The 14,949-nt window shown below is 33.9% G+C and overlaps 1 protein-coding gene across 2 annotated transcripts in view; it reads left to right on the forward strand.

Moving 5' to 3' along the window:
- Positions 1 to 6: 6 nt before the first annotated feature.
- LOC139100039 (lutropin-choriogonadotropic hormone receptor-like) overlaps positions 7 to 14,949 on the forward strand; it is a 28,585-nt gene continuing 13,642 nt past the window's right edge. Inside the window, exons 1-2 of one of the 2 annotated variants that reach the window (XM_070652620.1) lie at positions 7 to 221; positions 14,314 to 14,716. In XM_070652620.1, coding sequence (XP_070508721.1) covers positions 14,528 to 14,716 — 189 coding nt within the window. In that variant the 5' untranslated portion in view covers positions 7 to 221; positions 14,314 to 14,527. The remainder of the gene's footprint in view (positions 222 to 14,313; positions 14,717 to 14,949) is intronic. The other variant, XM_070652621.1, reaches the window with a different exon arrangement.

Below are 14,949 nucleotides of genomic sequence, written 5' to 3' on the forward strand. Positions count from 1 at the left end.
AAATAAGTAAAAAAAAATTTATTGAAAATAAAAACAATTTTTGAACTTGACAAATTAAGGAAAAAATAATTTTAAAAAATTTACAAAAAAAATTTAAAAATTTAAAAAAGAATGATTTTAAATAAAGAATTTGAAAATTAAAAATGTTGAAAAATTGTGAAAAATAATTAAGAATCTAAAAATATAAAAATGCGAAGCCTTATAAGCATAAGTTAAAATTGGTAATATTAAAAAATGCAATTCAAATTTAAAATACTTTTTTTTTTAAAAAAATAATTCACAAACGTCAATTTTAAAAGTTGTATTTGTTTATTTCTAAAATTTTCTAAATTTTATATTAAATTTTCAAAATTTTTAAAATTTTGTGAAATTTTTTAAAAATTTAAATTCTTGTAAAAACTTAAATTCTCTCAAAACTACTCTAATCAATGTGGATCAAAATTAAATTAATCCAAAAATTAATTAAATTTAATAAGGAATTTTCACAAACTTTTTTAATTAAATGATTCATAGTAAAAACAAAGCTCTGTATCACAGCTCCTTATAAAGTCATTTATATTTTTACAAAAAAAAAAAATTCATTAAAAATTTGCCAGATTAATTAATCATTAAATCCCAAAAAAGAAAGAAGATAAAAAGCCACAAAAACCACAATCAACAAAGTTTAATTTTATATAAATTTAAATAAATTTAAATAAATTTTTAATGACAATCGACATCCGGCAATATGTGTAGATGCAGGAGTGTAGCTAGAAAATTGATGCTCTTTTTGGTTCTTGATGCTAAATTGCCGAAAAAAAAAACAAAATAATTCTCGAATTTTGGATATTTTTGAGTTCATTTCTTGTTTAAACCCGCGCTGATTTGACGGCCAACCCTCTCCTGACATGACCCTTAACCCCTTTTCGTTCTGAATAAGCTCTTGTATCTTTGGAAGACAGTCGCATACCCAAAAACTACACGGAGTATAATAAGTCAAAAAATACCCAACATTACTCTACAGTAAGACTCTATTTTGATGAATTCGGCACTTATCCAGACCCACACCAGCCTAAGGACACATTTTCCCAACTTTTTTCACACCTTGTGTCTATCTAGATAACGATTGTGTCATCAAAAACACAACAATCCTCACAAACTATCAAAATTCAAATTATTAATGAAAACATGAATCTTTTATTATCTTAATTTCTTGTACCTAATTTTAAACACGTTCCTGCCAACTTAGCAACCCTTTTCAGTCAGAAAAGATCAAACTTTTATTCTTCTTAGAGATAAAGTCTTGCTTTTCTTTACAAAACGACTCACTCAAGCATGTTCTTATTCAAATCTTGAATGCCTTGTGTGTAGCTATCAGGTGGAATCAGATATACAGCCACGGGAAAGGTTCTTTTGTTGTGATTTAATATGGGTGAATATTGATGGGAAAATGGTCATTTTGTGAATGGGGAGGGGTTTGTTCATAAATTAGGTAAGGCATGAAATTGACTTTTTGGACCCCGTCCAACCCTTCAAACTCAAATCATGAATTATTTGAGGTGTGACAAAGTCTCAAAATCTGGTTATCTCTTCAAGAGAGCTACGTCATCAGTAAATAGGCCCCTAAGATATTTTTAAGACATAAATTCCAAATCTCCATTGAGTTTTTCATGTGTACACATCTTGCAGCGTCCCTATATAGAATTAAAATGTTGTCAAAATTTATAGTTTTACTTAACTGACCCTAAAAGTACATAAAGAATGAATAAGCATCAGATTAGAGTAAATCAAGATCAAGTGCACTGATGCTTATGTCTATAGATCGGAAGCATTTTAGTGGGGATTATGACTTTGAAAAATCATAGCAAATTGGAGGATTTTTTGCAATTAATGGAATTGTGACTCTGAAGTGCCGAAAAGAACCAAAAATTGTGTAATTTTAGAATCAAATCTAGAATTTATCTCAATTGTGATCCATGACCTTTCTCAGATGCCGCTTAAAACCAGATCTATCTCTGTCTACCGTTTGCTAATTCTAAATTCCAAATGCAATCCTTTCTCGATCGATAGCTTCCTTACTTGAGTTTATTGGTCGTTCTCACGACCATTTGCCCACTACAAAGTCCGTCTTTAATACCTTACTTACTGGAGCTTCTAAAGGTCTTCTAATAACATGTCCAAGGACTTTGGTTCATTATTTTGTTGCAAAGCGTTACAATGGTGAAGAATAAGGTCTAAAAATGCTATTTTTAACATTATCCAATTTAAAAAATTAAGAATTAATGAAAGAAAATTCGAAGAAAAATGTCATAAAATTCAAGTCATGATTAATAAAACATGTTACAGGTTTCAATTCAATCCTACAAAATGTCTAACATTTTTTCAATTATTTATTCAAATTTCACATATTTTTGTCTGCTTTTTGATTTTCATGATTTATTTCATGATTGACCCTGCATGTCCACCTCCCTCCTTCGTCATGTTAGTCAAAAAAGTTAAAATCTCAATTTTCTTAATTAATTTCAAAACTGAAAAAGATTTTAAAATTTTCATAAACAATTTAATTGAATTCAGATTTTTTAGAAGATCGTCTCATGATTTTTCATTCATCATGTAGCACCAGACAGTCAGTTTAAGTGATTATGAGTTATTGCTTTGTTGATTATTTGAATTGAGGCACTCTAAGCTGGAATTTTGAATTGATAACTGCGAATTGTAGAACTAGAGTCGTAAATTAATTGAAAATTGAGGTCAATGTTCGAGAGGATATGACGTACACAAAGTTTAGTGTCAAATTTACTAATTCCGACTCGTAAAACAACACTTGATTAATTGAAAAAAACAACTTCAAACCTCATTAAAACTTAGTCGTGAATTGAAAAATGTTAGAAAATAGATTAAAATTTTATGTTGGGTTGATAAACACTTCAGTTAACTTGTGCTGGATTGATGAGAAATCCTTTTCTTCGTCATTTGTTTTTGGGGAATGTTTCGAAGTTATGTAACGTTAAGGATGGCATTTTTGATCCTTTTACCAAATTTTATTGCGTTGTAACCAAATTATGATCCGAAATTTTGACACTTTGTCATGCTCCTCTGCCAGTGCTCTTTTCCAGCCGTTCCTGTCATGTGCTTCTTTCCTCCATGCTCTTTCTCGCCGTGCTACTTCTCCCTTGTCTCCTTCCCCATTTCTCCTTATGCTTGACTCCTTTTTGACTTCCTTTTGCTCCTTCCTCCCCGTACGCCTTCCTCCCCATGTTCCTTTCCCCCGTGCCTCATTTCCTCCATGTCTCCTCATGTCTCCTTCCCAGCCGCTCTCTAAGAGCATCACGTAATAACTAAACAGTCCCTAATGAGATTCCTGAGAATTATTTAATTTTATTCATCATCATCATCGTCAGGAGTTTAAAAGTTGAAAAATAAATCGCGGAAAATCTTCAAAATTACTGCAATTGAGAGCTATATCCCACCTGATTTTCTAATAAATTCTCATAAAAGTCGTTCAAAATTGGCGTGGGAGATAAGTCTTTCGCTGAGTAATCGAATAACACAAGTCGGTTGATCGATTCATAATTAGGCTCCATACCAGCGTGACTAGTCTCTAAGACTCGAAAGCGGAATAGTGTTGTAGCTGGGTGAGGGAAACAAGCTTGCTATACCGCCCATGACTGGAATCCACAAGGGGAAAAGGCGTTCTGGTGCTCCAAGAACAACATGGCGTCGGACGGTAATGAAGGAATGCCATGTTAGATGTCAAAATTGAAAATTTGGACAAGCTTTATGATTCAGACAGTAATTGAGTCACAGATGCCATCGAGAGCTTCCTTTGCTTGCCGTACAGATCAACTGTGATCCATGGCCTCCCTCAGATGTCGCCTATAACTGGTTCTATCGCCAGCTTCCGCCTGCCAATACCAAAGGCAATGCTTTCTCTGTCGATAGCTTCCTTCCAAGAGTTCCTCGGCAGCATTATTCTCTCTTTCCTCTGGTCTTGAGAGCACGTTCTTTGGCTGTTAAAGCTACTTAGTACCAAATTCAATTCAAATCCAATTCCTAATCAGCGACACACTGAACTTGAACGGGCTTTTTAATCGATTAACCGGCTTTTTCTCTATTCCAAGCAAACAAATCTATTGATTGATGCTTTGACAAATCCAAATATAATCGATAATCATAAAAAATGATGCAAACAAGTTGATCCATTGTCAGATAAACAAGCTAGATCAATTTGGAGGCAAGATTAATCTCAAAGATTACATCACAAGTGTGATGAATTAGATAAATTTGATTTTTTTATGGTGATGATGAATTTAAAGGATATGAAGCTTTTAAGCATCACTGAACTTTATTTTTCATGACGATAATTTAATGTGAAGGGAATGAGGTTCTAGAAAAATGGTAAGTGATGTTAAAATAATCATACAATTTTGAGGTATATTAAGGTTTCTGTCGTGTGTCTACTCTAGAGTGGTTTATGTGGATTTGGGAGGGTGATGTGTCTAGATTAGGGGCTCTAGAGACCGAGATTGGGAAGGATAAGGATTCGACAAATTTAATTGAATTCATGATTTAGGTCTCAATCTTCGGGTCTTCGGTCTTCAGCCAGTCTTCGTCAGTCTTCGTCAGTCTTCGTCAATCTTCGTTAGTCTTCGTCAATCTTCATCGGTTTTTGTCGGTTATTGTCGGTCTTTTTCGGTTTTTGTCGATCTTCGGTCTTTCAGAGTTCATTCTCTTCTCAAAATCATCTCCATTTCCTTTTTAGAAAGGTTGCAATTCATTCTCTTTACATTCTTCAAAATTGTCAAGCAACTAATGAACACAAAGAACAAGATGAACGTAAGTATTTGTGTTCCAATTTTTTGTACTTCCAATTGTCACGATTCAGTCCCCGTCTCAGCAACACTCTTTTAACACCCACAATAATGAACTTCCAACAAATTGGAAATAGAAATTGATTGTGTCAAAGTATAAATGAACGATAATTGAGGAAATGGCATGGATTCATTCATTAAATTCAATTAATTGTCATTTTCTTTTCGATTTTTGTGTCTGACGTAAGTGAGGCTTGTGTGCTGGGAAGAAGATACTCATGATTAAGTAATTAATGCGATGATTGGTATGGCAGGAAGTTTTTGGGGATTGTTGAGTGGCTGAGAGTCAGGAATGAGGTTATGTGACTCAAAACTGAATGGGCAGGAATTTGAGAGTTTACGGTCCAGTGGATGCACTTCCAAGTTTGAGTCACGGCAGGTATGACCTAAATTGATAAGACATCAATTAACTCTCTGGATACGCTCCCTTGATCACTTATCCGACATATGATACCCCAGTTCATCCTCTAACCAGCTTTAATCATCCCCAACTCAATACAATCTTCCCCAATTCCACTTTTATCGATTTCTTATAACCTCATTACGGTCAATCCAACATAAAAATATTCAATTTACATTCCATTATGTCTTGAACATTTTCAAGACCGTGTAGCTATCAGCCATAACAATTTCATGGTACAAATACAGCATGTGAGGAAATAAGCATTTTTTTCTCTTTTTGGTCCATTAATATCCATTTTGAGTGTACAATATATGTCTGAGGTCATGGATGAGTGATATTGACATAGATAAAACTATTGGATTTTGTGCTGTATGTTTTTGGGGATGGATACAAGATCTATTGGGATTTTTTTGGGGATTATTAACATTTTGATGGTATTTTTACTGTCAATATGGACAGGCAGGGATTGACGATTGTCAGACCTCCAAAAATCCATAAATATTTATCCCGACCAACGGGATAATTTTCTGGGACCTCCAAAAACTCACTAGCCAGCCTCTCATGTCCAGACATACTTGATATATTCTCTCAATAAATTATTTCCTTTATTTATGCTTGAAAATCAAAAAAACGACAAAAGAAAACACAAAATTGTCTTCTTGTTGACTGTCGTGTGTAAATTGACCCTGAATGGAACAGGCTGTGATTTGTCGACCGAATGTCTACTTAGAATATCATGAAATTTCATGGTAAGATGAACAATTATTCACAATTACAGAACCATACAAATTTGCTGGACTGAAGTCAATTAAGGGGACTATTCAGTTGTTATAGAAAGTTTCTAATGCAGAGGTGGGTGTCACTGAGATGCCTTGTCATCCTCAATCTCATGTGTGGTTCTGGTTGATCTTCATTATGTGTTGCAAAAAATGGAACGGATGATAAACATTGCTCTAAGGTGAGGAGTAGAGATGCTTAGAGATGCGTAGAGAGGGTTATTGAAGGGTAGGAAGGACTAGGGAGGACTGGAAAGGGATAGAGAGCGGCAGATAGTGGATAGAATAGGATATGGACGGATAGGGACGGATAGGGACGGATAGGGACGGATAGGGACGGATATGGACGGATATGGACGGATAGGGAGGTGTAGGAAGGGGCAAAGAAGGCGAGGGAGATCTAGGGAGAGGTTAGAAGGGGTTGGAGGATGAAGAGAGGATAAGGATGGCCACAAAAATCCACAGAGTGATTATTAATCAAAATAAAATTCCTCACATCCATATCCAAGGTCACACCTGACCGAAAATTTCAAGATTATTTGATTTTTTTCCCATCCATTATTTGAAGTTCATCTCCGGCTACAAAAGACATCCGGCCTCAAATCAATCGAAAATGTAAACAACAAAATTCCTTTACATGCTTCTTTTTCGTCCCAAAAATGATCTTAAAACAAGAGAGAATTCACACACCTATTGAGTCAGTCAATAGCAGAGCAATTTTGTAGCTGAAAAAGAATTCACAAAAAAATAGATTTTTAATCTAAACAAAAAGTCGAACCTGCAAAAGTCAATGAATTTGTTGAGAAAAAAATAGAAGAATTTGTGTTTGGGTGCTGTGCATTAAAGACATAGAGCATGATTCAAATAGCTTAAATGCACTAATTGAGATTTTTCGTGATATGGAATGAGGAAATGTGCGAAAATTATATGAAATCAGGGTTGGTGGGACACTGGGAGTCGGAATCTAATGAACTTCAATCAGACTCCAAAATAAGACTCCAGCGGAGTCCGGACACCAAAATAGAGTCATCGCAGCTCTACATCGAACTTAAAATTGAATTTTTAGACCAAAATCACGAACCAAAATGACAGAAAGACTGAATATTCAGATCAACCCCACTCCATCCTCCAACAGCCATGTACTCTTTGAAAGCAAACATAATAACGGAACTAAGTAAATGTTAAGCAGTACTTATGCACAAAATTTGTGACCTTGTGAAGAAAAAGGGTCAAAAAATCGTGACTTTTTCCTTAAGTACTTCCTCAAAATCCAATAAATTTCCCTTAAAAGAGGCAAAAATTTTTGCGAATTTTTTTCTCAGTTCTTAATTTAAGGCATTGTAAATTTTATAATTAATTTCTCAATTTTTTAATCCTCAGTAAATAACTTGCCAGTTTTGGCATATGAAATGGCAAGGCTGCTGCCGTTCAGATCATCACTTGATTCATACTTTATATAAGCAAAAAAGAGCCTTGAATTTTCATAATAAACATTGCAAAAAAAGAGAGAAGCTTTGTTTAAAATTTTTACAAAAACATTTGCTGTTTTTGTGTGTTTTGGAAATAAATTTTTAGATTCAGCTTAATGTCAACTAACACTTAGAGTGTTTGGGATCAGAGTGGCAGGGGTGTTGGTAGGGAATGTATTGAGGCAGGGGAGGGGGGAATAGGTGATGTGAAATTAAAGTGGAATTTGGGAAGTAGCCCGAAATTTTGGGGACAATTTTTTACAATTTTAACAATTTTTTTTTGACAATTTTGGATTTTGTATCGAAATTTCCTACAAAATTGAGCAATTTTTCATCAAAAATTGGAAATTTAGGCACCAAAAACCCCTCCCATCCCTCAATATACCCTTGTAAAGTACCATTAAGTACGCTCATCGTGTTTTAGGATAGAAATTCTCATAGAATTGTCAATTACAGTCGTAATTCTAGTTGAATTGGAGCACCGATTTACATTTTATGTTGATCTTATCGCGAGCAGCACCATGTCTTTGCTAGGTCACCGCTACGTGTCATTGTATTAATGATAAGACATGAATTTGCCATGATGGCACCATGATGGGTGGTAGATCCACTTTTATAGTGTTTAATGTAGTTTGTCGCATTCCTTAACAGAGCTAATCTGATAATTGATCAAAAATCGAACTCCAAATTGACATAACTCTGGCACAGAGTAAGAAATTAACTCGAAATTTACATGAAAAAGTGAACTAGAATCGAATCGACCAGATACAAAATTCAAAAAGACTTCAAACTCTGCCTGGCCTAATTCTAGATTTGAAATCAATTCCCAATCTTCTCCTCCTCAAAATTGTGCTACTCGGGATCAAATCTCGCTTCCTTAAAACACATTTAAAGAACAGTCTTAAATCCTAAAAGCGTCCTTTAAATAAATTACTTTAAAATTATTCATTGTTTCTTTCCTCCCAAAGGACTTGTTCTTTTTTATTGGATTCATTTATTTTCATTTTTATCTAAAACAATAAATTAATTTGAAGCCATATGTTCGTGAGATGTTGGTAAAGATTTTCTTTGTGTGCTTCTTAATGTTATTCACAGAGAATAAAATGAATGAAAAAAATCTTTGATGAAAAAAATCATTTTTTTTCATGATGAAACACTAGAAAACTACACTAATATATTAAATATAGTTAAATAACATGTAAAGTTTCAAAATACTCTAGTTTAATTCAATATTTGAGCTAAAAAAATTTCAAAATTTTCATCATGATTGACACAAAACTTTTGAGAAAAATTTTAAACAATGTTTTTTGCCCTGCGTGATGAAATTCTACGTAATTATGAAGCTTACGTGATTAAATTCTACGTAATAATGTACGTTTTATGAAAAAAAAATGATTTTTTTCATCAAAGATTTTTTTCATTCATTTTAGTCTCTGGTTATTCATGTCATTTTCTTCGAATAAATTTTAAGTGCCTTGGTATTGCTTGGCATTAGGCATATTTTGTGGAAATGTTGTGTATTAAAAAAAATTTGAATTTTTTTTTAAATGTAGTTCATTCCATTTTATGTAGCTATAAGTAGGGTCGTATTCTGGAGAAAAGAGGATCAACTTGCCATTTCTTCAAAGAATTTCTTCAATTTTCTAAGATTTTTTAAAATAAAATCAAAAAATGCCAAAATCCATCATTCCACTTCTCCGCATCCTCACATCCCTCACTCCCCTCTCATCCTCACCCCTCACTCCCCTCCTCCCTCATATCTCTCCCTATCACAATATTTCAGGCGATGTACCTGATAAGCCGTGTTACTTTATTTCATCATTATTCATTATTATAGCTCGCTTTCATTAATTTAATTCATTAGCATGACAATGATCCTCAAAGAAGCATTCTTTAACACGAGATTTTATTAAATTTAGGCAATATTTATATTTTCTAGAGCAGTGATGAGAAACGCCATGGTATTTTGGAAATGCAGCTCTAAGCCGTGTGCTGTTTCTGTCAAGGCTCATTATCAATATGCTTGCTCGCTATCGGGATCGGGAAATTCTGAGAAAGTACTGTCTCATCCCGGTACTGTCCAGGTGCCGTCCCAAATCCCCAAAATCTTCCGGAACCGGGATTTCGGGAAAGCATACGAAAAATGACCAAAATTATATTAATAAAAAAAGTTCCAAATTCACCTTTTAAATATCTAAAACTTCGTCCCAAGTACCCCAAAATCTCACAATTGCATTCTTCATAAAAGGGTCGACAATCAAGAAGCAGATCAGCTCTTTATGCTCTCAAAGTACATAAAGTTTTTGTTATCTAATAAAAAAAGTTTTATCGACGGATGGATTAGATCATCAGTAAATTAATTTTTCTTATCATGTATTAACCCAAATTATTGATTTTTTACTGCCAATTTACTCATCAACTGATTACTGCTTTAATTAATATTGTCGATAAAATTTCATGATGCTTACTTACGGCATTGATGGCCGTACAGAATCAATTATGATTGATTGGCTCCCTCAAGAGACGCTTGAAGCAGGTTCTTTTGCTGGCTTCTGCCTGTCAATTACCAATACTAAGTGCAATACTCTCTCTATCGACAGTTTCTTTCCAGAAGTTCCTTGGTCTTCCCTGAGCTCTTTTACTATCCAAAAAGTCAGATTTAAAGATCTTTAAGGGGCTGTTCACTTATTTCGTTAGGCTAGTCTAGATCCCTCCCCCCTAAAAAGCGAACGTAATAAGTGAACGGCCCCTTATTTCATCACATCAAAATCCAAAAATTGCATTAAAAATGCTCACAAAAAAATGTTTCCCGAAAATTGTCAATTTAATTAGTGATGAAATTTTAATCATCAACATGCGAGTCTGTCTCTGAGCATGAAAATTAATTATAAACACTTAAAATTGACGAGTTTAAAATAAAGAAAAAAAAGAGAAAGAAAAAAATTCAATGAACTGCGAAGAAAAAGAAAAAATTGTTGGATGTGAGGGACACAAAAGGTTAGTTTTGAATGACTTAAAAGTCAGACTCAGAGCGGCACATGGAATGCGAGGGTGGGGGAGGAGTGGGGTAAAGGAGGAAGAGGGAATGGACACTGGACACCTCGTTGAGGATTGAATCTTAATAATCTTCATAATTGTATAATTGAGACTCAAACAGACTCGATTGAGATTCAGTTCGATTGAATCTTAGTTCGGTTATAATCCAGCTCAGTTGAGATTCTGCTCTGCTTTGACGTAGCTCGGTTGAACTCAGCTCGGTTGAGGGACTCATATCATCTAAGAGACCCAGAATCGAATGACACCCGAAATTTTCTATGGACACTCCCCATGCGGTTTGTCATCCAATTCAAAAGAAAATAATGTCACTAAATTTGACCTCAATTTAGAGTAACCCTCTCCTGAATTCTAATTGTTCCCTCATTTTTGGCTACACCAGATGATACCGGAAATGTTGATTTTAGGGAAATTCCATTAACACAAAAAGCATGGCACTATTTACTTAGTAAATTGTAATATTTTGACAAATACATAATGTCACAAAAATAGAACACAAAAATAGATCTGGCAAAGTAAAAAGTCGGGGTCTGTTCACTAGTTAGGTAACGTGAAAAATTTAATTTTTTGACCCGTTCCTTCCATTTTGTAGCCAATGTGTCCATGTGAAAGAATGAAAGAATGTGATGTGCAGGTTTTCAATCTCAGAATTGAGTTGTTGGTCACACCAGGGTAAATCCCGTGATTCCGTCCATTCTGAACCCAAGATTGCAACCTAGTGACACGAAACGGAACCAAACCCGATCCCCTTTCCCTTACAGCTCTCCCTAATGCCTGAACGTCCCTATGACGAAAGCACACTTTCTTTTAAGATGAATAAAAAATGAAAATATGAGAAAAGAAAATGGAAAAATGTCCTTGACAGAAAAAAAGAGAAAAGAGAACATTTTTCACGCATTTATGTGAGTTTTCTTGTTCTGCCTAAATCCAATTTTACTTGCAAAATGATATACTTATTGTAAGTGTTTTTTTTTGCAACAATATAATCATATGGTTTAGGTTTATATGGCATATGAAATGGCAAGTGTAATGCTGTATTGTTTTATTCAGATGTTGGAGGTGTATTCAGTTGGGGAAAGTGGTCTTTTGAGATGAAGGTTATCAACTTGCTGCGGAACCAATAATTTTCAAGTTCACCGCACCCTTCACTCTCCGCCCACATCAAGACATTTATGACCTCGCCCTTGATTTTGTGGTATTTAAATTTAATGGATTATGTTTGAATTTGTTTGCCTTTAAGCTGTTTTATAGAGGAACTAGAATAATACCTCATCAAGCATGACCAGGGTGACCAGAAGATTTTCGCAAAATATCGGGACACTTTTGGAAAAAATTCGGGACTGTTTTAAATTGATCGGATCTCAACCGAGCTGATTCTCAACCGAGCCAACCCGAGTCTTAAACGAGCCAAGCCGAGTCTCAACCGAGCCAAGTCGAGTCTCAACCGAGCCAAGCCGAGTCTCAATCTAAGGACGAGTTACGCAATAAATGAAACGACCACCAAACAACCACTAATTAACAGCAATGACGACTTGAAATATCATCACATTAATTGCTCTTAATTATTTTTAATTATATCCAGTGATGATATCCATCTGACATTTGAAAAATTTTCACGCAGTAATAATTTCCTTTAAGTTAAAAATAATCACACACATGTGTTTATGTTATCGAGTATTAAAGCCATCATTTTTTTTGATATTGAACTTTGTCTGAGGCTGAGAAAAGAAAATTCGGAAAATCGGAAAATGTTGGAAAAATAGGAAAATTGTAAACATTATCTCTGCCTATTTATACCTCAAAAATACACAATTTTTTCATATAAACAAATAAACTTACAAGTTTTTGTTGCTTCGTCGTTGCCACTAATGACTCTACGTCCATTAAAATGCCGTCATAATATTTGCTTTGTAAAATACAACCACACGACCTACCATAACTCATAAAAAATGCTCATTTCTGGTTGTTCATCGTTTATAAACTGACTTAATTATGTGATCTGTCTGATGATATTAAAATTTTTCATTTTTATTTTCTTTCCTGTTGTGCGATGAATAATGGATTATTGGAAAAATGCGTTGTAATCGAAGCGATGTGTAAGCACAATTTTGTGAAATAAAACTATATGATTTAAGGGTTTGGTGCGGTGTGTCTTAAACGTTTTCGATTAGCGGCACACAATATATACGTTAAAGGCTCAAAATGATCACTAAAGTACGACTAAGTCACCTTGTGGTGAGGCGATACGTTAAAATGGCATGCAGGAGTCCAAACACTGTTGATGTTGATTTGTCCAATTTTGACGGAATCAAAGCTCAGAGTTGACTCGGATTTGGTATGGAATAGTTGACTCAAGTCGGCTAATCTCTATCTAAAATTAGAATCAACTATGCGCAATAAAAATAAATGGTTGCCCAAAATCGCTGCTCGATTTATCCTCGATGAAGACTCGAAGTCTCGGCTTTGAGATATTTTCGAGTCCAAAGCCAGAATTGGGAAAAGGATCGGTTCTGAAACCCAAACTAAGATTGGAATTAGGATTGAGACTGAGACTGGAATTTGGATCAGGACTAACCGTCTTTTAATGGGACTGTGACTGATAATACAAAAGAATTATTCAAAGTCATGACGAGTCTTGGGACTGGGAATTTTTGATTTTGGTACCGAGAGCCCTAATTTGATTGCTTTTCTGTATATTAGTATACAATGTCCTGTATTTAAATTAGTGTGCCGAAGCACACAACTTGACAACCACTGTGTTAATTAGTATCGTTCATTAACCGTAATTTAGTTTTTTTTTCGGATAATTCTTTTTGAACTTTTGATGATGATGGATAAAGTTACCAAAATAATTAATTTAAAATAATTTAGAACTTCTCACAAACTATAATGTCATTCACCTGTAAGCATACACCTGTTAGTTTACAGTTTACTGAATAATTATTGTCATATTGAGGTCATCTGATGATAGTAATAAATTGGAATAATTATAAAATCATAATTAATAGGTGTGAAAAATCATAAACCCAAAAAAGTTTTCTGAATTATAAATTAGCAGCTGTTTATGATGTTTATGTATCTATGTCACATGTTAGGATGAAAGGTCCCTTATAAAGCAATTAAACTGAAGTTGTCTTTGAAGTGATTTAAAGTAGTTGTTGGGTAGTCAGAAGTGAATGGATATAAATTCTGAAGATTTGAAAATTAATTCAAAAATTAACCTCAATTTTGAGCATCAAAGAACAGTGAAGTGGCATCAGTGACCTAATTTGTACAGAGGTATATGCACCATACATCAGGTCTTATGACGTATTTTGACTCTTGTAATGTACAGAGCTTGAAAATGGTTTGTATCTTATTATAAAATGCAGGTCTGAAGGGTGTGGTACAATTGATTGGCAATGAACCCAGTGAACAAGGCTTGGCCCATCAAATAACCTCAATTTTGAAAATTTTAATATTTCTGCTTCTGTTAAGGGGTCAAAAAATAGGGAAAATTATGATTTTTACAATTTTAATTTGTGAAAATTGTAAAAAATATCACAAATTGTACGATAGTACCGAGTGGTCATAAATACGTTAAAATTAGTCATCAACTAGACATTAGCTCACCATCAACTAGTTATAATGGATTTTTGTCCACTTGGAAATGTCTGATCCAGGACTTTTGTGAATATTGCACCTAAAAATCAGAATTAATTTAAAAAATCAAATTTCTAAATTCCAAATCCTTAATATTCTCAATTCTCGTTTCCCAACAGCCAAAATGTCACCTAAAATTCACCATTCATCCATAAATTTCAGCACAATTCATTAAAATTCACCAAAGCAAAAAGCAAACATAGTACAAAAAAATCTACGGAAGCAACAAAAAAAAGCGATAAAAAAGCATGCAAAATTAAGTTAATGAAAATGAGCATTATAGCTTTTATAAACATAAATTAAGTGACTAAAAAAAGGAACCAAAGTTCATCAATGATTTACCAAAATCTAATAATTTTAACAATCACATCCCTAATTGTTGCATGTCCTGGATTACAGCATAATAATGTCCACAATTGGAGTCGGTTAAAAAGTTCACAAACAGTTCAAGTATCAAGCATGAAAAATTTATCATATAAGCCATCATGGTGCACGTGCTCGAGTGAACTTATTGATGTTGAGGTGAGTTTTTTATGGCTTAAATGATGGCTGATGGGTGGCTTTTATGGATGTATCATATGACATGAAAAAAAGTTGTAAACAACAAGCAGTTTGATGAGTTCGATGAGATGATAAAGTAAACATGTTATTGTTTTAAAAAAAAAGGAATTAATTAACTACTTTAATATGGATGAATTTTTATTGATTTTTTGTTTATAATTTTTATGGGTTTATTTATGATTTGTTATGGGGGT

This window comes from Chironomus tepperi, unplaced genomic scaffold (genome assembly GCF_022539635.2).
Source record: "Chironomus tepperi strain 1889 unplaced genomic scaffold, CSIRO-AGI_Ctep_v1 contig_58, whole genome shotgun sequence".
Classification (NCBI taxonomy): Eukaryota; Metazoa; Arthropoda; class Insecta; order Diptera; family Chironomidae; genus Chironomus; species Chironomus tepperi.